Source organism: Scyliorhinus torazame, chromosome 13 (assembly GCF_047496885.1).
Source record: "Scyliorhinus torazame isolate Kashiwa2021f chromosome 13, sScyTor2.1, whole genome shotgun sequence".
NCBI classification, from domain to species: domain Eukaryota; kingdom Metazoa; phylum Chordata; class Chondrichthyes; order Carcharhiniformes; family Scyliorhinidae; genus Scyliorhinus; species Scyliorhinus torazame.
This window is the reverse complement of record NC_092719.1, coordinates 193730026-193754790: the sequence shown is the minus strand read 5'-3', so window position 1 is coordinate 193754790 and position 24765 is coordinate 193730026. Positions and strand designations below refer to the sequence as shown.

The 24765-nt window shown below is 46.7% G+C and overlaps 1 protein-coding gene across 1 annotated transcript in view; it reads right to left on the bottom strand.

Annotated features, from left to right (window-relative positions):
* stab1 (stabilin 1) overlaps positions 1–24765 on the bottom strand; it is a 416947-nt gene that overhangs the window by 331021 nt on the left and 61161 nt on the right. The window contains exons 8-11 of the mRNA XM_072472659.1: positions 14522–14718; positions 10676–10806; positions 7964–8079; positions 3322–3404 (exon numbers count right to left, since the gene is read on the bottom strand). Coding sequence (XP_072328760.1) covers positions 3322–3404; positions 7964–8079; positions 10676–10806; positions 14522–14718 — 527 coding nt within the window. The remainder of the gene's footprint in view (positions 1–3321; positions 3405–7963; positions 8080–10675; positions 10807–14521; positions 14719–24765) is intronic.

Below are 24765 nucleotides of genomic sequence, written 5' to 3'. Positions count from 1 at the left end.
CTTCCTGGATAGACCTTACAAACTCTGCCCCATCCAAGCCCCTAGCACTAAGTGAGTCTCAGTCAATATAGGGGAAGTCAAAATCCCCTACAACTTTTGCACCTATACAAAATCTCTCTACCTATCTGCTCCTCTATCCCTTGCTGGCAGTTGGGGAGCCTATAATAAACCCCCAACATTGTGATTGCCCCCTTCCTGTTCCTGAGCTCTACCCAGATTGCCTCATTGTATGAGCCCTCCGAGGTGTCCTCCCGCAGTACGGCTATAATATTTTCCTTAAACAGTAATGCTACTCCCCTACCCCTTTTACATCCCCCTCTATTTATCCTGAAGCATCTATATTCCCCAATGTTCAGCTGCCAATCCTGCCCTTCCTTTAACCACGTTTCTGTGATAGCCACAACATCATAGTTCCAAGTACTAATCAGCAGTTGGAAGTAAAGAGCTGGGTGTTTCCCACCATCAGAACTGTTGGGGAAAGAGGGTTCACAGAAGTGTGCCTTGTCAAACGTATCAGTAACTACAACCTTTGGCAATTGCATTGTTAAGGACAGATGATGAATGATCGTTAGCTCAACTGTAAATGGCCATCTGCTGGAACAGTTCGGTGTGGGGAAACAGATTGACATTTTGCTGAGTTTTTCTGAGAACAGACTTGCTTAAGATAAAAGACAAGGTTCAGACTTATTCCTTCACCATATACAATTATTGGAATTAACATGCCTTGCTAATGATAATTGAGACCTATGAAACTCAAACTAAAGCTGTTGCTTGTGGTCTTGTAAGACATATATCCTTATTCCAGTGATTATTTACAATTAAATTACCTTTTTATTTGCAGTTTCATTTGCCTGTTAAATCATGTTTAGTTTGTATTGGTTCTAATTTGAGTTAAAGTTACAAAAAATTAAATCTTTGTCAGTAATTTCTTCATTTGGGAGTTGTTTGGTAAATCTGGTGATTTTGCTGTATGGTTCCCCGAAAGGGATCATAGCAAAATGTTGTTTCTGCTGGTTTGTGAACCAGTAACAAGGGATGTAAATTCAGAATAATCTCTATCAAGAATAAAGGAGTAAGATAGATTTTTTTGTATGAGTTCACCAAGAACAAAAGTTATTGAGAAAATTGCAAATGGAATGAGACAAGTATTTGAAAAGGTAAAATATAAAAGGAGAAGGAGAGGGAAGATAAATTGTTTAGGTTGCTCCAATTGAAGATCTAGCTGTTGAGCTGTTTCACATATATAGTACTAACACTGAATTGTAGGGAGATTTTGAACTGCTGGCCATTTGTTTTCTTCCTGAGAAATGTGATCAGCAATTCAAAATTGGTTGGGGACCTGTGGGTCCATTTACCTGTCTGAATCAACTTTCAGGCAGGCCTTTGTATGGGTGTCCAGCACTTCCACCCAAAAGAGGGAAGAAGCTGTTTCGTTCTGGGGTCCTACACCTTTCACTCACTTGCTAACATGTTGGAAGACCCAGTGATTCAGGACATCTGTCTGCTAGTTTAGGTGCTCACTATTAATATCACACCCAAATTCTTCGTCCATACTATAAGTATCATGATGATGGAGGTTTCATGATGATGGAGGAAGATACACGGAATTGCGTTGGGAAATTATAGACTTTAATAGACCTGAGAGTTTTTTCAAATGGTCGTACAATCCATAGATGGCTGAGGATGTAAAGTCAGATGGCTGAATTGCTGGTGGGTGATTTCTCCAAGATACAATTAGACCCATCCCTGTTTCTAGACAAGGTTCTTCTACAGAATCCAGCAACTGATTGCCACCTCTGGTAGAGACAAAGGGACATAATGGTCATCTCATCTCAAGAGATCCTGTGAGTTGTGCCAAAACAGAATTGTGGATTCCTTTGCCAGATGGAATATGAAAACCAGCTAAAAGCTGCCTCCGTGCCTGTTTGTGAGTTTTCTGTGAACCAAGTACAGGAGGTTGAACAGAAGAAAAAGTCAGCAAGCACTCTTGCTCCCTCACGCTCTAAGAAGGGTCTTTTTTTAGATTAAATCTTGTCGCTACCAACACACAGGGTTGAATAATGACAGGGAACCAGCTCATCCCACCTCACTCAGATTTATAACAATTTGGGGGTATCCCAGCCTGATGGTGACAAATTGAGGAGTCTTGACCTGATCAACAACTTTGGAGACTTCGCCTGAGGGGTGATCATAACATAAGTATATTTCAAATCAATTTGATTATTCTTATGAAGTGGTGTTACAAAGTGTCTCTTAACTATTACATATTACAGGTCATAAATATGAAATTAAACATTCTGCTTCAATAGAAGACCTCCCTCTCTTTTTTTCTCTACCTCCTCCCTGCCTTAAGCATTAGGTGGGTATACAACTGGCATAATAAATTATAGCTTTTATACCTGTTGCTGCATGAGTGCAAATGGGCGAAGATCTCCAAAAATTGCACGGTGGTGGGTCAGGTGAGTAAAGCAGTGTGAAACTCACTGGTTTCACAGCTGCCTTTTCTAGCCAAAGGGCCCCCACCCCCCCAATCCTCACCGGCATTGGGGCAGCGCCCCCCCCCCCCCCCTCCACCCCACCATTCTAAGTGTCTGCTCACCCCACCACCATGCAGGCACAGCCCCCCCTCGCAATATAATGAGAACCCCACCCCAATGGGTTACCTGAGAGGGCCCACCCCTGGCCTGCCTATCAGGCCTTACACAGCCATATCCTTCACCACCCAGCAGCTCAACTCACTTCAGCACCCTCAGCGTAGTAATCACAACTGGTTTCCGTTTTGGGAAAGCAGTAGTGATTCATGCCGGTGTGATGGGGATGGAGTGGAACTTCTGATGTTGCCTGAAGATACAGCGTCAAGCCGTTTAATGTATTCTTAGGTTCACATCCCTAATTCCATCCTCAGCGAGGGCCCGGGGACATTGCGCTCGGAAATCTTGCCCGCACAAATCCATCATGGCCCTCTCACGAGACTTAGCGGCCATAACTGGATTTCTGTCTGCAGCGAATGGACCCTGCAAATTTTGCCCTGTGTCTCAACATTCTCTATCTTGGTAATCCCTAGTTTGTGACATAACTTCTCAGGATTCTGCAACACCACACAGATTGTCAAGTTTTTCACAAAGTCCAAAGCTCCTACTGAGTTATTCCAAAGGGCACTCTCCCATCCATAAGGTTACAAAGCATCCAACTGGAGAAGACCTGGACTTGTGTGGCTGCCATTTCAAGAATGCCAAATAGGATTTTTTCTACGAAAACTTGTTTGTGTTTAAAATGGGGAAACACTTCCAATTTGTCTATCTGTTATCCAAGGTAACTCACCTGGCTGTTTTTTAGTTTCTTGACCAGAGGAAGAAAGACTGTAAACGGTCCCATTTTACTCAATGTTAATGAGCATCCATTATCTAAAATGAGTTAAAAAGAAACTTTAAGCAGAATATACTCATGCATTTCCTCTTTCAAAGTAAATGGGCGGGATTCTCCCATCGGGCGGCTAAGTGTCGACATCGGCGTAAAAACGGGAGTGTTTTGCTCTGGCGTCGGCGCCCGTTCCGGGACCCCATTCTCCGGCCCACAGGGGGCTAGCACGGCGCTGGAGCAGTCCACGCCGCTCCAACTGCCGATCCCGGCGTGAACTTGGTGCCGCGGGGTCCGCACATGCGCAGCGGCCTTCTTCCCCGCGCCGGCCCCAACGCCAAATGGCGCAGGGCTACAGGAGCCTGCGCGGAGGAATGAAAGCCCCTAGCCAGAGAGGCCAGCCCGCCGATTGGTGGGCCCCGATCACGGACCAGGCCACTACGGAGGGCCCCCCCCCGGGGTTGGACCCCTCACACGCAGGCCGCCCCCGGACCCTTCAACGCCGAGGTCCCGCCATTCAGAGGATATTAGAATGGCGCCGGCGGGACTCGGATTTTTCTTGATGGTCGCTTGGCCCATCCGGGCCGGAGAATTGGCACGCCGGCCTGTGCCGGCCTGGGCTGGAGAGTTGGCGCATACCCCAACCGGCGCCGCACCGAGGACGCCGGCGCCAATTCTCCACTCTGCGAAGAATTGCGTCCCGGCATCGGGGCGGCGTGGCGCGATTCGCGCGGTGCCGCGGCGATTCTGTGACCCGGCCTGGGGTTGGAGAATCCCGCCCAATAAATCTGAATTAATATGGATGAGAATTACAAATAGAACATTATTACAAAATTACTTTTGAAGCCATATAGGCCTGAATTTTTAAAGCAGAATGCAGAGCAAAAACAAATTTCCAGCAAATTGATTTCCCAAGCTCAGAGAAGCAAATAGCTGGCAAAAATTGTTAGCTTTGCAAAGTTTTAAAGACCACTCTGAGATTGCAACAGGAGGATGCTGAAACCTGACAACTGCAGGAAGAGGAGGAAAAAAAAGGTTAATTGCGGCGCTTTCCTGTTAGAAAACAAATGAAAGTTGTACTTCCATGTTATGAAAAACAGCAATGGATAGTAAATTAAAACTACCAGACCAAGTTAAGCACATGCAAGGGCCAAAATAGATTCAAATTTGAGGTAATGGGGAAGAAGATTTTTAGATACAGCGGTGCATCAGAAATCAGAAGAAGTACAAATTAATACATTCTTGTATTTCTTTGATGAATTTGCCAACAATGTAATCATAAGGCAAGATATAGATGACTCCTTGACCATATTTGGTGAGATATTAAAAACCTTTGACAAGTATTTTAAACTCCAAGCTGTGTAGAATGCAGTCATTAACAAAAGGTACAGAACATCCCTAAATAAATCACCAAAAGGGCCAAGAGATCCCAGAGTAGGGAGATGATATTTAAGAAAAATACAGGGGTGGGGGGAAGCGGATTTTTTGGGGCCTCCAGCTAGCGGCGGGAATCCCACTGGCCCGGTGAATCAGGTGGGAGGCAAAAAACGGATTTTAAACCGGGGGTCAAACTATTGTGTGTCCCATCGACCCCGACAAGGTTTCTGTCCATACCCGGCAAGAGCATGCAAATACCTGATTAAGCATAATTTGAATATAATTTATGGGCAGGATACCCAGTTCACCTGCCTCTTGTGATGGTCTAGCTGCTCCCCACAGCTGGGAGTCCAATGAGCATGAACTGGTGCAAGTCCTAAGAAATGGCTTGCATGCTGCGGGCGTGTGGGGGGCAAGGGGATGATTATCCTTCCTATACTTGCCTTCAGAGTGTCATGGGAGGTGGGGGTCGGGGAAAGCTTGAACTGGGCTGGAGGGGCTCAGGTCGGGTGTCTTTCCTGGGATGGAGATCATTTGGTTGGTCTTTCTGTTTATAGTCTTAAACCCTTTAAACAATCTGTCAGCATGCCAAGTTCAAAAATCTGTGATATGAAGGTAAAAGCATTTCTTTTAATGAGATGGAAACACTTGAAGTGCTTTTCCCACTGTCAATTTCATTGCCTTTTAACTTATTCAAGCCTCTCTTCAAGTTTAGAAGTTTAAAAGCTTTGAACAGCATTTTGGACATTCAATTTCACGGGCCATTGCCTTGTAAAAGCTTTTAATTGACAGGTCCAGGCAGTTTCAAAGGACGGTTAACCACAGTTATTTATATAGCTCTTTAGCAGTCCATTAACTCTCAATTACTTCCTCTTTTCTCTTTTCAGCAGCTCTTTTTCTAACTGCAGTTCTTTTTAAAGAGGCTGTCTTTTTTTGTTCTGAAGAACTTCCTAGAAAGATCAGGAGCAGAATTCTCCGAGCCTCCACGCCTAAATCGCGATCAGTGCGGGGGCAGAGAATGGGTATTGACGCAAAAAACCGGCTGCAAATCGCGCGTGCGCGGTCTACGCGGCGCGGGTAGGGGGCCATTGACAGCGGCCTGCCCCCCCGCGATTCTCCGCTGACAACTGGCCGAGTTCCCGAAAGCGTGGTTCTAACCACGTTTTGTCTGTCGGGAACAGTCGGCGGCGGCTGCGGACTCAGTCTAGTGGGTGGCGGGGGAAACATTCACCGGGGAGGGGACCTCAGGGACGGCTTGGCTAGTGATCAGGGGCCACCGATCCCGTGGCCATCTCGGGTGGGCTTACATTTTCGGGGCTGCATCATGTTGTGAGTTTGCCATGTTGCTCGGGGCGGCTGCCGAAGGCCACCGCCGTGCGCATGCACGGACTCCCGATCGGAAGTGCAGGGCCCCGTATCGGCAGGCAGAGCTGCATGGCGTACTCCAGGGCCCTGCTAGCCCCCTTCAGGTAGGAGAATCACTCTGAACTTTCTTCAAGAAAGTCCAGAGTGAAACGCCCGCGTTTTGACGCTGGAGTGGGGACACAGCCCCATTATTGGAGAATCCCACCCCAGGTTCTCAGTCTGAGTGCCCACTGTTAACGTTGTCATAATTCTATAGCTTTATCCCATTAAAATATTTTGGACAAGCAAGCTCCACCAAACAAGAAAACCTCAGAGTGGGAATTAACCATTTGTGAACATGGTATTAGTATACCGCTGCAGGATTTTAAAGGTTTGCAGTAGTTTAAAGAGAGGAAGTGTTGAAATCCTGTAGCAGCCACAAAATGGATTCGGAGAATCGCCAAATTCAGTTTAAAAAGAGCGCCTGGTTTGTCTGTGGCTGATCAAACAAGCCTCTAGTTTCTTGATGCAGCTGTGAAATGCTGCTGGGAAAGCTAAAGTGGGAAGGGGCTCACTGTTAGGCAGGAGGCTGCAAGGAGATAAAAGCAAATTACTGCGGATGCTGCAATCTGAAACCAAAACAGAAAATGCTGCACTATCTCAACAGGTCTGACAGCATCTGTGGAGAGAAAATGGAGCTAATGTTTCAAGTCTGGAAGACTCTTTGTCGAAGAATCTCCAAGGAAAGTCGCTTCGGAGCAATGGGAGGAGGTAGTTGGACAATTATTGCTAATTCTCCGACTGCATATATGGCACAAGTGCAGGAAAAAGTTTAATGGTCTGGCAAGATAAGAGAAAGCACAAATATTTTCCAAGATGTACTTCCTGAGGCACTTATACTGATTCCTGCACCACAAAACTCAGCAATTGAATCAAAATCCAGGAAGTAGGGCTGCACTCATCTCATTGGGACCATTTGGTTTGCTTTCTGACATATCAATGGCTACGGTTAAAATAGAGACAGGCTCTGTCCCTCAGGATGGCAGCCATTTGCAGTCTGCATGTGATAGAAAAGAAGGAAGACCAAGCTGCTCACAGCAGATCTCAGTCCCAGGAGGCCCCAATAACAATAAAGCCGCCTGTTATCATAACACATGATCTGCTGAATTAACATCTTGGATCACACGGTTATATTTTCACACATTAGCACCAACAGGAAGTATACTGCTAGGAAGCATCGACGCACCTCCGTATGGCTTGACATTAATATACAGCTGCACTAACATTATCTTTCATGTCGACTTCCTTCCTGTCAAGGTTGGAGAGTTGCTTATATTAGCTGAGTTCAATGGGAGCATTTAATTTGCAGCACATTGAGAAGAGTCTATGGATAATAGTAGATTTGTATTGGGAAGGGAAAGGAGCTGATGGAGTGGCAATGTGTGCTTTCAAGAGAGCATCTCCTGTTTGGGATTGGCATGCAAGTGCCTCCCAGTTAGCACTATAAAGGCTGTCTGGCTTTAATATGGTGGGAGATAGAGGAGAGGCACCACGCAAAGGTTCACCATTATCCAAGCCTCAAAGAGACTTGTGTCTATCCAAATCAGTGGACAAGCTGAACCAGTGCTCAGGAACATAGGTGAAATTGGCACAGATAAGGTTGTTACCCCTCATAATGAAACCACATTCAGTTCCACTCTTTCTCCAATGCTAAATATTGGCAACAATGGTGCCTTAAAAATGAATGCCAAATCGAAGCCATTTTCTCTCTCCGAATGAAGGCAGTGTTTGCTTTAGCGTGTGAAGGTCTGTAAGATTGAGAGGACAGGGCATTTTAATACAAAATAAAACATTACTATTGTTTGAGAATATTTGACAAAGTTACCAAACATTGCGAGTGTTGCAGTGTTGTACTGGTTGGTGATAAGTGTTTGGATCACATCCCTTAAGGGACCAATGCACTTGTGGCCATCTCCAATCTGATCTGGTTTACAGACACACCTGGATAGCAGGAATACAAGGAGAAATCAATCTATAACTAATCTAACAAAAGTTGCATTGATTATTATGCATAGTTTAATACATCCAGGAGAATTTTAAAAGGAAGTTTCATCTGTGAGAAAGGTAAACTCAGCTTATTTAACGATTTACTTGCTTGTACTCAAAACAAAACTTAAGCTGGATTCAGGCAAAACGAAGTCGAAGACCTCCAAGCTAGTGATGAAAAGGTAAAAATTTAGAGGACACTTACATTTCTATTGAAATAACAAGAAAAAAAGACTTGCAATTATATAGCATCTTTGATCACCCCTGGGCCTCCCAAAGCACCTTATAGGTTTATAATACACAGGAGCAGAATTAGGCCATTTGGTCCATCGAGTCTGCTCCGCCATTTGATCATGGCTGATATGTTCTTCATCCCCATTCTCCTGCTTTCTCCCCGTAACACCTGCTCTTCATATTATCAAGAAATCCCCTTATTGACCATAAACGCCATATTTGTGCTTGAGGTGCTGTTACCTACAATGCGAGAGCTGGATGGTGAAATCAGCCAGAGTAGTTCTTTCCGAGAACTCATGAATTAGGAGCAGGAGTAGGTGATCTAGCCTCTCAAGACCGCTCCACCGTTCAATACGATCATGGCTGATCTAACTCTGGCCTTAACTCCACCATCTTGCCCGTTCTCTATAACTCTTCACCCCATTACCAATTAAAAATCTGTCCAATTCCTCCTTAAATTTACTCACTGTCCCTGCATCCACCACACTCTGGTGTAGCGAATCGCACAGATTCACAACCCTTTGGAAGAAGTAGTTTCTCCTCAACTCTGGTTTGAATTTGCTACGTCTTTTTCTAAGACTATGACCTCTTGTTCTAGATTGCCCCACAAGAGGACGCATCCGCTTCACGTCTACTTTATCCATACCTTTTATCATCTTGTATACCTCAATTTGATCTCCTTACAGTTAATAAAATACTTTTTGAAGAGTAGTCACGGTTGAATTACAGGAAATGCAACAGCCAATTTATACACATCAAGCTCTCACAAACACCAATGTGATAATGACCAGATTACAAAAAATGACCAGTTTTTGTTTTGATTGAGAGATAAATAATGATCAGGACACCTGGGAAAACTACCCTGCTCTTCTACTGAATAATGCTGTGGGTTATTTTACATCCATGGCAGGGGCATGGTTTACAACCCGTATGAAAGACAGCACCTCCAACAACACAGCACTCCCTAAGCGCTGCACAGAAATGTCAGCCTTGATTTTTGAGCTCAAACCCTGGAATGAGACTGAATCAAATATGTCACCAACTGATGCCAAAAACAGAGAGCGAAAATATTCACAAACACGTTTTGAGGTGTCATTAAAACAACAGCAGCAGCAACCTGTATTTATATAGCACCTTTTAACACAATAAAACATTATAAGTCACTTCACAGGGGCATTATTAAACTAAACAAAATGTAAGAAGATATTAGAGCAGATGACCAGTAGCCTAGTCAAAGAAGTAGGTTTCAAGGATCATCTGAAAGGAAAAAAATCAAGGTCGAGAGACAGACAAGCTTATGGAGGGGATTTCAGAACTTGGGGCCATTCCATAAAGTAATGTGACGTAATAAACCTCAGGACAGCCATACTCACAGCCTCTTGAAACCATATAAGAAATTAGTACAAAGATTGCAAGCAGCTGCTTCAAAGATCTTCTCTGGTCATTCCACATTCCACCAGTGCATGTTCATACTGGGCCCACTCTTTTAAAAACCCCAAAGACTAACATTTTCTACGCTGCCTTCAATGGTCCCTTTAAGGAGTGTGGGTTCAGCTGCTCAATTCCTGAAAAATTGGGACTGGCATGCTCTTCGTATGTTCTGGCCATTTCTAGATGGAGATTCCAATTGTGGTTCCACAGCTGGTGTTTTATATATTTAAGCATCCTCCTCCTGCCTTTTGTGTCTGTAGTCCTGGGTGTCCATTGTAAGGTCTATTGAATCTGGTGGAAAAATGAGTGTCCCAAGTTCCCACAGAATTTCTCTCTGCCAGTCACATATTTCCAGTCATATATTTTCTGTGAGAAATGAGTGACCAACAAGTAAAAATTACCTCCACCCCAACCTCATCCCCTGACACTCCCTGCTAATTCAGTCATTAATACAAACATAGGAACATAGAAGCAGATGTAAGCAATTCAGCCCTTCGAGCCTGCTCCGCCATTCGATCAGATTATGGCTGATCTCTTCCTGGTCTCAGATCCACCTCCCCACATGTTCCCCATATACCTTTAACCCGTTTTTAAAATCAAAAATATATCTCTTTCTCGAAACCATTTAATAATTCAGACTCCACCGCACTATGGGGCAGCGAGTTCCACAATTTCACCACTTTCTACGAGAAGTAGTTCTTCCTCGTCTCAGTTCTACATTTTTTAGTAGAATACCTGCATATTTTGTATTTACCAGGTCCTAATTATACCTGTGAAAATTCAATTCACATGCTACTCTAACTTTTGCAGTTTATTTTTCAATAGTGATATTTGCCTAATAGCAACAGCAGACTTTATATCAAAGAATTTGCTGGCAAACACTTACTCAAAATTTCCTGGTGACACAGTTGCACACTTTGCTGTCTTATCACAGAGCGATGGCTTGCAAACATCTTTCAAGATGCAGCCTTGTGAAGAATTCCTGGCGATGAATCCATCTTTACACTTGCAAGTAGACTTTGGAAAACAAAATAAATTTCCATGTATTCTTCATCTGTAATAAACTCAGCACAGACTTGCACGTATTTTTTTTGAAAGTATGCATGGGTCAGCCACATTTCTCTTTTGCTTTCCTGCTTTAGTCCGCATTTCCGCAGGTGTGGATCATTCTCCTTACCCAATGGGGGTTACCTCCTTACTACTTTTCCTTGTGCTCTCTTGAGATGTGATCAACAATATCAGACCAAGACCAGAGATTTATTATCAACAAGGCAAAAGGCAAGGAGCGGAGGGAGCGGGGGGAGAGGGAGAGGCTGGTGGGGGAGATGGTGAGGGTAGACAGGAGGTATGCGGAGGAGCTCGAGGAAGGATTATTGAGGAAGTGGCGTAGCCTCCAGGCCGAATTCGACCTGGTGACCACCAGGAAGGCGGAGGTGCAGTGGAGGAAGGCCCAGGGGGCGATTTACGAATATGGGGAAAAGGCAAGCCAGATGCTGGCGCATCAGCTTCGCAAGCGGGACGCAGCTAGGGAGATTGGGGAAGTTAAGGACATGGGAGGGAGCGTGGTGCGGAGTGGAGTTTGCATCAATGGGGTCTTCAGGGATTTCTACGAGGAATTGTACTGATCCGAGCCCCCACGGGAGGAGGGAGGGATGGGCCGCTTCCTGGACCAATTGACATTTCCAAAGGTGGAAGAGGGACTGGTGGCAGGATTGGGGGCCCTGATTGGGCTGGAGGAGCTGATCAAAGGGATAGGAAGCATGCAGGCGAGGAAGGCACCGGGGCCGGACGGTTTCCCGGTCAAATTCTATAAAAAATATATGGATCTGTTGGGCCCGCTGTTAGTTAGGACCTTCAATGAGGCAAGGGAGTGGGGGGCTTTGCCCCCGATGATGTCCCGGGCACTGATCTCCTTGATCCTGAAGCGGGACAAGGATCCCCTGCAGTGTGGGTCTTACAGACCGATTTCCTTGCTAAATGTAGATGCCAAGGTGCTGGCGAAGGTCTTAGCCACAAGGATTGAGAATTGTGTGCCGCAGATCATCCATGAAGACCAGACGGGGTTTGTGAAGGGGAGGCAGTTGAACACAAATGTGCGGAGGCTTTTGAACGTTATCATGATGCCGGCGAGGGAGGGGGAGGCAGAGATAGTGGTGGCGATGGACGCTGAGAAAGCCTTCGATAGGGTAGAGTGGGGGTACCTGTGGGAGGTGCTGAAGAGGTTCGGGTTTGGGGAGGGGTTTGTCAGGTGGGTTAGGCTGTTGTATGAGGTCCCGATGGCGAGTGTGGCCACAAACAGGAGGAGGTCCGAGTACTTTCGGTTGCACTGAGGGACGAGACAGCGGTGTCCCCTGTCCCCCCTGCTCTTCGCACTGGCGATTGAACCCCTGGCTATGGCACTGAGGGAGTCAAGGAACTGGAGGGGGGTTGGTGCGTGGTGGGGAGGAGCATAGGGTGTCGCTTTATGCGGACGACCTGCTGCTGTATGTGGCGGACCCGGTGGGAGGAATGCCGGAGGTAATGAGGATTCTTAGGGAATTCGGGGACTTTTCGGGGTACAAGCTCAACATGGGGAAGAGCGAGCTGTTCGTAGTTCATCCAGGGGACCAGGAGAGGGGGGTTGGCGAGCTCCCACTAAAAAAGGCGGAGAGGAGCTTCAGGTATCTGGGAGTCCAGGTGGCCAGGAGCTGGGGGGCCCTGCATAGGCTTGATTTTACAAGGCTGGTGGAGAAAATGGAGGAGGCGTTCAAGAGGTGGGACGCGTTGCCGCTGTCCTTGGCGGGTAGGGTGCAGTCAATCAAAATGACGGTGCTCCCAAGGTTTTTGTCCCTGTTCCAGTGCCTCCCCGTGTTTATCCCGAAGGCTTTTTTCAGGCGGTTTAACAGGAGTATAATGGGGTTTGTGTGGGTGCGAGGGACTCCGAGGGTGAGAAGGGTATTCCTGGAGCAGAGTAGAGATAGGGGGGGACTGGCGCTGCCCAACCTCTGTGGATACTACTGGGCCGCCAATGCGACAATGGTGTGCAAGTGGATGATAGAGGGGGAGGGGACTGAATGGAAGAGGCTGGAGATGGCATCTTGTGTGGGTACGAGTCTGGAGGCGCTGGCAACGGCGCCGCTGCTGCTCCCTCCAAGGACGTATACCACGAGCCCGGTGGTGGTGGCTGCCGTCAAAATTTGGGGGCAGTGGAGGCAGCACAGGGGGGAAGTGGGGGCCTCGGCTGGGACCCCACTACGGGGGAACTACCGGTTCGCCCCAGGAAAATGAAATGAAATTAAATTAAATGAATGAAATGAAATGAATGAAATGAAAATGAAATGAAAATCGCTTATTGTCACATGTAGGCTTCAAATGAAGTTACTGTGAAAAGCCCCTAGTCGCCACATTCCAGCGCCTGTTCGGGGAGGCTGTTACGGGAATTGAACCGTGCTGCTTGCCTGCCTTGGTCTGCTTTCAAAGCCAGCGATTTAGCCCTGTGCTAAACAGTCCCTAACAGGTGGAGGGTTTGCGGGGTGGCACAGGGCAGGGATACGAAAGTTGGGGGACCTGTTTGTGGACGGGAACTTCGCGAGCCTGGGTGAGCTGGAGGAGAAGTATGGGCTCCCCCCCGGGGAACACCTTCAGGTACTTACAGGTAAGGGCGTTTGCCAGACGGCAGCTGGCGGAATTCACGCGGCTACTGCCACACACAGTACAGGACAGGGTGCTCTCGGGGGGGTGGGTGGGAGTGGGGAAGATCTCGGAAACTTACCAGGTGATGCAGGAGGAGGAGGAGGCCTCGGTGGTGGAGGTAAAAGGTAAGTGGGAGGAGGAGTTGGGAGAGGAAATTGAGGAAGGGACGTGGGCAGACACCCTGGGGAGGGTGAACTCTTCCTCATCGTGCGCAAGGCTCAGCCTCAAACAGTTTAAGGTGCTGCACAGGGCACACATGACCGGGACAAGGATGAGTCGGTTTTTTGGGGGTGAGGACAGGTGTGTTAGGTGCTCAGGGAGCCCAGCAAACCATACCCATATGTTCTGGGCATGCCCAGCGCTGGAGGAATTTTGGAAGGGCGTAGCGAGGACGGTGTCGAGGGTGGTAGGATCCAGGGTCAAGCCGGGCTGGGTGCTCGCTATATTTGGCAGAGGAGCCGGGAGTGCAGGAGGCGAAAGAGGCCGGAATTCTAGCCTTTGCGTCCCTGGTAGCCCGGCGAAGGATTCTTCTTCAGTGGAAGGATGCGAGGCCCCCAAGCGTGGAATCCTGGATCAATGATATGGCTGGGTTTATTAAGTTGGAGAGGGTGAAATTCGCCTTGAGAGGGTCGGTACAAGGATTCTTTAGACGGCTTAGACTTCCTGGCAGAGCGGTAGACATTGGTCAATGGCAGCAGCAACCCGGGTGGGGGGGGTCACTTTACTTTTTTGTTTTTGTTATTTATATTGGAGGGTCTGAGGGGTTGTATATACTTGTTAATTTATTATTGATGTACAGGGGGGGAGGGGGGTATAGAGGGTTGTTTTTCTGGACTGTGTTTTGTACTTAACCCTGTTGGGTTTCTTTTTCATTTTGTTTTTGATATTTTCTGAAAACCCTTTAATAAAATTTTTTTTTTTTTTAAAACAAGGCAAAAGGCATGCTCTTCCAAATGTTCATCTCAATTACTTTAATTTCAGATTATGTAATAGCATTTTTTAAATGAATAACCAACATGTGATTGCTTAATTAAAAAAAACATGCAAATGTTAAATGTACCTTCCCTGGTCCTTCATACTTGCACAAAGTAGAATTTTCCGGACAGCCACCATTATCCATGCTGCAAGGATTTATTGGCAAACAAAGCTTTCCATTTCCATGGTAACCAGGCTGACAGATACATTTATATTTTCCTTTATCGAAGTATTCGCATTGTGCATTCTTGTCACAGATGTTTGTAGTACATGGATCTATTGCTAGAGTATGGAATAACAAAACAAGGATTTAATTAAACAACAGCGAACATTAATTTCTCAGACAAATATTTCATACATTAACTGATATCAACCTATTAAAGTTCATGCCATCTAAAGTGGGTGACAGAGGTAATATGATGAGTTCACCCACAAAATTTTGGATTTACAGTATGGCACCACCCAGACATATTGGCAACATTTTCCATCATTTAACTATAAGATCAGGTTCCATGAAAGTGTGAACATGACCTGGTCAGGCCCACACTTAAAGTACTATGCACCGTTCTGCCTTCATTCGATAAATAGGACATAGAAACACTGGCAAAAGCACAAAAAAAGTCTTATAAGGATGGTATCAAGCCGAGAGACTAATGCTATCAGAAACATTTGGGTGTTTTCTTAGCAGTGAACTGATAGTGATCTTTAAAATCATAAAAGGTTTGGAAAGTGTGTATTTATGTTTGTTCCTAGAAGGAACAAGGTCACTTTAAGAGTCCGATCACATGACATATTGATGGTGTCACCAGTCGTTTGCGCGGGCAAACAGACAGCTTATCCTAACAGCCTGTTGAGTAAACACATTTCATTTCCAATAAAGCTTTTGCTTGTTTGTACCTTCGTGGTCTACAAGCTTATCCTTTAAAAATACCCCCAAGAAACCTGGGACGAGGACATCAGAACCACACTGACGTACCCCCGGAGAATAAAAAGAAATACTGAAAAATCATTCATCCGTGTACAGACATCTGAAAAAGATTAAGAAGCTAAAAACTTCGCTCCATCAAAGCTGGCAACGGAAGGGGGCCAAATACTGGTAGCAGGCATCGAAGGAACCAAAATTTAAACGTAGATTTCAGAGAAAACCACACCAAAAAGAAGCTAGCCACATGCTCTGCCCGGAAATATATGGAACAGTACGGGGAACACTGTGAGTAGCAAGAGCTCTGCAACAATAGTTTAGAGCTGCGGGTATTCCAAAACTAGGAAACAGGCTGAGCTCAGAGGTATCTTGGTTGAATAAGAAAGGAGCAAGGTCATGCTAAAAAGATTCAGGGCACATTGGGCGGGATTCTCCACTCCCACACCAAAGTGGCCGCGCTGTTGTGAACGCCGTCGAGGTTCACGACGGCGCGGAACGGCCCCGGTCCCGACCGATTCAGGCCCTGACAATGGGCCAGGATCGGGGCCGCGTCATCTACACGCGCCAGGCCTTATCGCCCACGTAAAAGCGGCGCCGCATAGATGACGTGGCCGGCGCCGCATAACGGGCGTCATCCGCGCATGCGCAGGTTGGCCACCGCATTTATCGAAGGAAGGAGGTCCTCCTTCAGAGAGGACGGCCCGACGATCGGTGGGCACTGATCGCGGGCCACCCCACATTCCAGGTGAAGCCCGGTGCAGGATCCCCCCTCGTCCCCCCACAGGCCGCCCCCCCAGCGTTCACGCACTGCCCACGACTGCAGCGACCAGGTGTGGACGGCGCCGGGGGAAACCCGCCATTTTTGCCTGGCCGCTCGGCCCATCTGGGCCTCAGAATAGCGGGGGTGCCGGAAAATCGCCATTTTGGGTGTCTCCGGCGATTCTCCGGCCTGCGGCCCGCGAAACTCGACCGGGCTGTTCCCGCCGCTTGGGAGAATCGTGGGAGGGCGTCGGACCGGCGTCCCCGGAAATTTTGGTGGCCCAGGCGATTCTCCCAACCAGCGTGGGAGTGGAGAATCGCGCCCATTGTGCTTACGCAAACCATTTCCATAGTAAAAAATGGTTGGAAGTTTTGGCACTGTGAGGCCATATGATGAGAACACTGAGTGGTGGAACTCATATACTGGAAGGTTCGATTATTTTGTCAAAGCAAATAAAATTGCGGCAGATATTGTAACCCCAATTTTCCTTTGTATAATGGAGGGGAAAACATACAACCTCCTGTGAAGTCTGGTGCAGCCAGAAAAAACAGGCTTGGAAACCTAAAATGAGTTTGTAGCGATATTACAGGGCCAATTCTTACCTAAACCTTTGGTCATCGCCAAGATGTTTAGGTTCCTTAAACATGACCAATAAGAATGTGAATCACACAATTCATACCTACTTTGAAGAATTAGCTGAATTTTGTGAATTTGGAGATGTCTTGAACGACACCATTAGAGACAGACTAGTGTGTGGGTTGAGAAGCGAAGCTATCCAAAAAAGGCTGTCAACAGAAAGCTACAGACCTCCATGGAATTAACAACTAAGGAAGCCCAACAATTCCGTTTGAGAACTAAAATCCACAAGATGTCGACTTAAATCCGAACACAGACACAGGTTCGGAATTACCACTGATGTGCAAAAATTGGGCACATTGCAGCTGACTGCAATGATGCAAAATGCAGGAATCATGGTAAAAAGAATGGCACATCAAACATGCCTGTTGGGAAAAGAAACAAGTTCCAAGAAAGAACTACACAAAGCAAGAACCAAGGGCGTGATTCTCCACTCCCACGCCGGTTGGGAGAACCGCCTGGGCCGCCGAAATTTCCGGGGCCGCCGGTCCGACGCCCTCCCGCGATTCTCCCGAGCGGTGGGAACGGGCAAGTCGAGTTTCGTGGGCCGCAGGCCGGAGAATCGCCGGAGATACCCAAAATGGCGATTCTCCGGCACCCCCGCGATTCTGAGGCCCGGATGGGCCGAGCGGCCAGGCCAAAACTGCGGGTTCCCCCCAGCGCTGTCCACACCTGGTCGCTACAGTCGTGGGCGGTGCGTGAACGCTGGTGGGGGCGGCCTGTGGGGGTCGAGGGGGGATCCTGCACCGGGGGTACCTTAAATCTGGGGTGGCCCGCGATCGGTGCCCACCGATCGTCGGGCCGTCCTCTCTGAAGGAGGACCTCCTTCCTTCCGCCGCCCCGCAAGATCCGTCCCCCATCTTCTTGCGGGGCGGATGTGGACAGGATGGCAACCACGCATGCGCGGATGACGTCCGTTATGCGGCGCCGCCCGCGTCATCTAATCGGCGCCGCTTTTACGCGGGCAACAAGGCCTCGCGCGGGTTGATGACGCGGCCCCGATACTGGCCCATTGTCAGGGCCTGAATCGGTCGCGACCGGGGCCGTTCTGCGCCGTCGTGAACCTCGACGCCGTTCACGACGGCGCGGCCACTTCGGCGTGGGGGTGGAGAATCGCGCCCCAAGTGTATCAAATGTAAAACCAAACAAAGGGAGAAAGGATCCATGTGATACTAAAAGTGCATGAAACAGGACCAGTGTCACAGTCGGATGACAAACTGTCATTGAGCATAATGCTGCGGGTGTAATAAACATTACTGGATCACTCTTTTACTGGACGGACAACCGGCAAAATTGGAGGTAGACACTGGAGCATCACTGGAGTTTCATTGGGACCTGAAACGGTTTACCAAGAAAAACTACAAAATATCACCTTAAAACCGTCAAAGATAAAACTAAAAATTTATACTGGGAAGTAGCTCTGTTGAAGGGCTGCATCAATGTAAATCTAGTGAAATGGACACACCGCAAACTTGTCCCTGCATGTCGTAAAAGGTATCTGTCCTGTCCTAATGGTGAGAATCCAGCTGGAGAGAATCAAGCTAAACTGGGCCAGGGTAAATCTCATGTCAGAGTCCAAAGCAGGTTTATCAAAGATTTTAAAGAAACATGCCATTGTCTTTAGTGGAGAGCTGGGAAGCATGAAAGAGATCTCAGTCAAGCTAAAGATTAAGAACAAAAGCCAAGCAAGATGCATAAAGTCGAGGTCAGTCCAATATGCCACCAGACCTAAGGTTGAGGCCGAATTCGAGAGGCTGGTAAAGCGGAGGTCCTCAACCAGCTACAGCTCCTCCAAGACCGAGTTAGGGAACTGGAGCTGGAGTTGGAAGAACTTCGGATCATTCGGGAGGCATAGATAGCAGCTTCAGGGAATTAGTTACACCAAAGATTGGAGATAGATGGGTAACTGTAAGAGGGACTGGGAAAAAGCAGTCAGTGCAGGGATCCCCTGCGGTCGTTCCCCTGAGAAACAAGTATACCGCTTTGGATACTTGTGGGGGGGGGGGACTTACCAGGGTTAAGCCATGGGGTACGGGCCTCTGGCACGGAGTCTGTCCCTGTTGCTCAGAAGGGAAGGGGGGAGAGGAGCAGAGCATTAGTAATTGGGGACTCGATAGTCAGGGGCACAGATAGGAGATTTTGTGGGAGCGTGAGAGACTCACGTTTGGTATGTTGCCTCCCAGGTGCAAGGGTACGTGATGTCTCGGATCGTATTTTCCGGGTCCTTAGGGAGGAGGGGGAGCAGCCCCAAGTTGTGGTCCACATTGGCACTAACGACATAGGTAGGAAAGGGGACAAGGATGTCAGGCAGGCTTTCAGGGAGCTAGGATGGAAGCTCAGAACTAGAACAAACAGAGTTGTTATCTCTGGATTGTTGCCCGTGCCACGTGATAGTGAGATGAGGAATAGGGGGCGAAATTCTCCTACCCGCCCCGCCACATTTCTGCGCCGACCGGCCGGCGGGAGTCTCCGTAACACCGGCCGGTCAATGGGGTTTCCCATTGTGGGACACCCCCACGCCGTCGGGAAACCCCCGAGCGCCGGCAGAACGGAGACTCCCGCCGGCGGAGAATGACGCCCAGGGAGAGAGAGCAATTAAACACGTGGCTACAGGGATGGTGCAGGCGGGAGGGATTCAGATTTCTGGATAACTGGGGCTCTTTCTGGGGAAGGTGAGACCTCTACAGACAGGATGGTCTATATCTGAACCTGAGGGGCACAAATATCCTGGGGGGAAGATTTGTTAGTGCTCTTTGGGGGGTTTAAACTAATGCAGCAGGGGCATGGGAACCTGGATTGTAGTTTTAGGGTAAGGGAGAATGAGAGTATAGAGGTCAGGAGCACAGATTTGACGTCGCAGGAGGGGGCCAGTGTTCAGGTAGGTGGTTTGAAGTGTGTCTACTTCAATGCCAGGAGTATACGAAATAAGGTAGGGGAACTGGCAGCATGGGTTGGTACCTGGGACTTCGATGTTGTGGCCATTTCGGAGACATGGATAGAGCAGGGACAGGAATGGATGTTGCAGGTTCCGGGGTTTAGGTGTTTTAGTAAGCTCAGAGAAGGAGGCAAAAGAGGGGGAGGTGTGGCGCTGCTAGTCAAGAGCAGTATTACGGTGGCGGAGAGGATGCTAGATGGGGACTCATCTTCCGAGGTAGTATGGGCTGAGGTTAGAAACATGAAAGGAGAGGTCACACTGTTGGGAGTCTTCTATAGGCCTCCAAATAGTTCTAGGGATGTAGAGGAAAGGATGGCGAGGATGATCCTGGATAAGAGCGAAAGTAACAGGGTAGTTATTATGGGAGACTTTAACTTTCCAAATATTGCCTGGAAAAGATATAGTTCGAGTACATTAGATGGGTCGTTTTTTGTACAGTGTGTGCAGGAGGGTTTCCTGACACAATATGTTGACAGGCCAACAAGAGGCGAGGCCACGTTGGATTTGGTTTTGGGTAATGAACCAGGCCAGGTGTTGGATTTGGAGGTAGGAGAGCACTTTGGGGACAGTGACCACAATTCGGTGACGTTTACGTTAATGATGGAAAGGGATAAGTACACACCGCAGGGCAAGAGTTATAGCTGGGGGAAGGGCAATTATGATGCCATTAGACGTGACTTGGGGGGGATAAGGTGGAGAAGTAGGCTGCAAGTGTTGGGCACACTGGATAAGTGGAGCTTGTTCAAGGATCAGCTACTGCGTGTTCTTGATAAGTATGTACCGGTCAGGCAGGGAGGAAGGCGTCGAGCGAGGGAACCGTGGTTTACCAAAGAAGTGGAATCTCTTGTTAAGAGGAAGAAGGAAGCCTATGTGAAGATGAGGTGTGAAGTTTCAGTTGGGGCAATGGATAGTTACAAGGTAGCGAGGAAAGATCTAAAGAGAGAGCTAAGACGAGCAAGGAGGGGACATGAGAAGTATTTGGCAGGTAGGATCAAGGAAAACCCAAAAGCTTTCTATAGGTATGTCAGGAATAAGCGAATGATTAGGGAAAGAGTAGGACCAGTCAAGGACAGGGATGGGAAGTTGTGTGTGGAGTCTGAAGAGATAGGCGAGATAGTAAATGAATATTTTTCGTCAGTATTCACTCAGGAAAAAGATAATGTTGTGGAGGAGAATGCTGAGACCCAGGCTAATAGAATAGATGGCATTGAGGTACGTAGGGAAGAGGTGTTGGCAATTCTGGACAGGCTGAAAATAGATAAGTCCTCGGGTCCTGATGGGATTTATCCTAGGATTCTCTGGGAGGCCAGGGAAGAGATTGCTGGACCTTTGGCTTTGATTTTTATGTCATCATTGGCTACAGGAATAGTGCCAGAGGACTGGAGGATAGCAAATGTGGTCCCTTTGTTCAAAAAGGGGAGCAGAGACAACCCCGGCAACTATAGACCGGTGAGCCTCACGTCTGTAGTGGGTAAAGTCTTGGTGGAGATTATAAGAGACAAGATTTATAATCATCTAGATAAGAATAATATGATCAGGGATAGTCAGCATGGCTTTGTGAAGGGTAGGTCATGCCTCACAAACCTTATTGAGTTCTTTGAGAAGGTGACTGAACAGGTAGACGAGGGTAGAGCAGTTGATGTGGTGTATATGGATTTCAGCAAAGCGTTTGATAAGGTTCCCCACGGTAGGCTATTGCAGAAAATACGGAGGCTGGGGATTGAGGGTGATTTAGAGATGTGGATCAGAAATTGGCTAGCTGAAAGAAGACAGAGGGTGGTGGTTGATGGGAAATGTCCAGAATGGAGTTCAGTTACAAGTGGAGTACCACAAGGATCTGTTCTGGGGCCGTTGCTGTTTGTCATTTTTATCAATGACCTAGAGGAAGGCGCAGAAGGGTGGGTGAGTAAATTTGCAGACGATACTAAAGTCGGTGGTGTTGTCGATAGTGTGGAAGGATGTAGCAGGTTACAGAGGGATATAGATAAGCTGCAGAGCTGGGCTGAGAGGTGGCAAATTGAGTTTAATGTAGAGAAGTGTGAGGTGATTCACTTTGGAAGGAATAACAGGAATGCGGAATATTTGGCTAATGGTAAAGTTCTTGGAAGTGTGGATGAGCAGAGGGATCTAGGTGTCCATGTACATAGATCCCTGAAAGTTGCCACCCAGGTTGATAGGGTTGTGAAGCAGGCCTATGGAGTGTTGGCCTTTATTGGTAGAGGGATTGAGTTCCGGAGTCAGGAGGTCATGTTGCAGCTGTACAGAACTCTGGTACGGCCGCATTTGGAGTATTGCGTACAGTTCTGGTCACCGCATTATAGGAAGGACGTGGAGGCTTTGGAGCGGGTGCAGAGGAGATTTACCAGGATGTTGCCTGGTATGGAGGGAAAATCTTATGAGGAAAGGCTGATGGACTTGAGGTTGTTTTCGTTGGAGAGAAGAAGGTTAAGAGGAGACTTAATAGAGGCATACAAAATGATCAGGGGGTTGGATAGGGTGGACAGTGAGAGCCTTCTCCCGCGGATGGAAATGACTGGCACGAGGGGACATAGCTTTAAACTGAGGGGTAATAGATATAGGACAGAGGTCAGAGGTAGGTTCTTTACGCAAAGAGTAGTGAGGCCGTGGAATGCCCTACCTGCTACAGTAGTGAACTCGCCAACATTGAGGGCATTTAAAAGTTTATTGGATAAACATATGGATGATAATGGCATAGTGTAGGTTAGATGGCTTTTGTTTTGGTGCAACATCGTGGGCCGAAGGGCCTGTACTGCGCTGTATCGTTCTATGTTCTATGTTCTAACCCATTAAACTAATTGACTGGGCCATGCCCATCATACCCATTGTCATGTTGGGTGCTCTGCTACACAGACAAACCAACACGGTTGCGGATGGTACAACTCAGTTTTATTACTAACAATATTTACAATGGTAAACTGGTTACTGTGGTTCGCTCATTACCCTTGAATCTGTGGACCTATCCCTAACACTATCTTGGAGTGGCACTTAGCACATGGTGGATGTCTGAGTGGCTTGCTGTGAGCTCTGTGCCCTGAGCTGTCTCCTGCTGGAATGAGCGGGAAGTGTTGTGTTCCCCGTTTTATAGTGTGTATGCTCTTGCCTGTGATTGGCTGTGGTGTTGTGTGTGTATTGATTGGTCCGTTGATCTGTCCATCAGTATGTATGTATGTTTGCACCATGATGTTTATCTGAATATCATGACACCCATCATAAAGAAAGATGGTTTGCATGTGTGGCAATTTTAAGTCACTATCAATCCGGTACTGTGTGTAGAGCAGTCCCCTCTGCTTTTAGTTGATGATTTATTTGCTGGGTTGGCTGGAGGCCACCATTTCAGTAAAGTTGATCTTAGTCAAGCTTATCTCCAGATAAATATGGATCCAGATTCACAACAATATTTGACAATTGTGACACACAAAGGGCTATTCAGATCAAAAAGGCTTCCATTTCGCATTATGTCCTCACCTGCTTTGTTCCAATGTGCCATGGATCAAAGTCTAAGCAGACCAGAAGGAGTCCAAAGCTACTTAGGCAATATCATAGTTATTGGAAAGAATGAAGAAGAGCAGCTTCAAAATTTAGATGCTACAATCCAGAAATTAGAAGATTACAGACTATGAGTATAGAAGGATATATGTGAATTCTTCAAATCTTTTTTGAATACCTGAGGCACGTCATAGATGCAAAGGAATGGCACAAATTGCCTTCAAAAGTAAAAGCCACGTCTGAGGCACCTGCACTTCAAAAGGCAAATCAACTTTGATTGTTTTGGGGATTATTCAACTATTATGGAAGGTTTGTCCCTAATCTAGCAACCATTCTCAAGACTTTACACAACCTATTGTGTGAAAACAGGAAATGAAAATAGATGGATAAGCGCAAGAATTCCTTTCTACAAGTTAAAGTTCCACTACTAAAGTCAGAAGTCCTGGTACACTTTGATTCGAAGTTACCCTTGTAAGTGGCTTGTGATGCATCACCTTATGGTGTGGGAGCAGTGGATTCTCACATAATGCCCAATGATAAAGATAAGACAATAGCATTTGCATCAAAATCCTTGAACAAAGCATATTCACTGCATTAGAAAAGAAAAAGTTTTGTATTTACTCTTTCAAGTATTTTCAAAATTTTAAATATTTTTATTAAGGCCAACTCCAACCTTGTCTGCAACCATAAATACTATTCTAGTTTATTTTAAAGATATCCTCTCAACTCTAAGCTTAGCAAATCTGCTAGCAAATCTTCTCAGGGATAGATTATCAAGAAATTGCTCATTCCATGAAGGTCTGTGCTTTTGAGTGATCTTATTTAACAACTCATTCTTTCACGTCGCTTGATTTATTTTTGCAAAATAACACTGTTTGACCAGGAAATGTTACCAGCATCCGCAGGATTCTGCTTCTCAATGAGTAACCTTGTTGGGGAATCAAATCACTTAGGGTTGGCAACGTTACAGGACAGTGTTCAGAAATAAACAAATAAATAACCTGCATGTCATTAGCAACTCAGGCACAAATACATGCAAGTGTTTGTGTATATATATTTATATAGCAATCCATTTTCAAAATAACATCTTTACATAATAGACAATCTAGCTATTTCAAATGAAGAGACAATGCTAATCTAATCTTTCATTATTCCCCATCTAGAGAAGGATTTATAATAGATACCAGGATATCACTATAGCTTGGTTTTACTTAAGAGTATAGTATTTCATCACCAGACCGAGTCTCTTGCTACACTATATAGGCAAGGGATTTATCTGATCATGAAAAATTGTTGCATATTACAGCTCAGTGGCAATCCGTGAATTCCCGCTTGTTGTATTCAGCACACCCTCAGTAATGAAGGTGCAATGATGATTCACGGTCACAATTTCTATTTGCTTTCTGTTATGGGTCCGGGTTTACAGAACCCCAAAGTGTTTCATGGAGTTCAACCGACCCACAACTTTTAATAGATTGTGGTGTGGGAAGCACACGGTGTACTCTCCAGGTGTGATACAGCAGAAATGGACAAGTGGTTTTTAAAACAAAACAATGTTTATTCTATGAA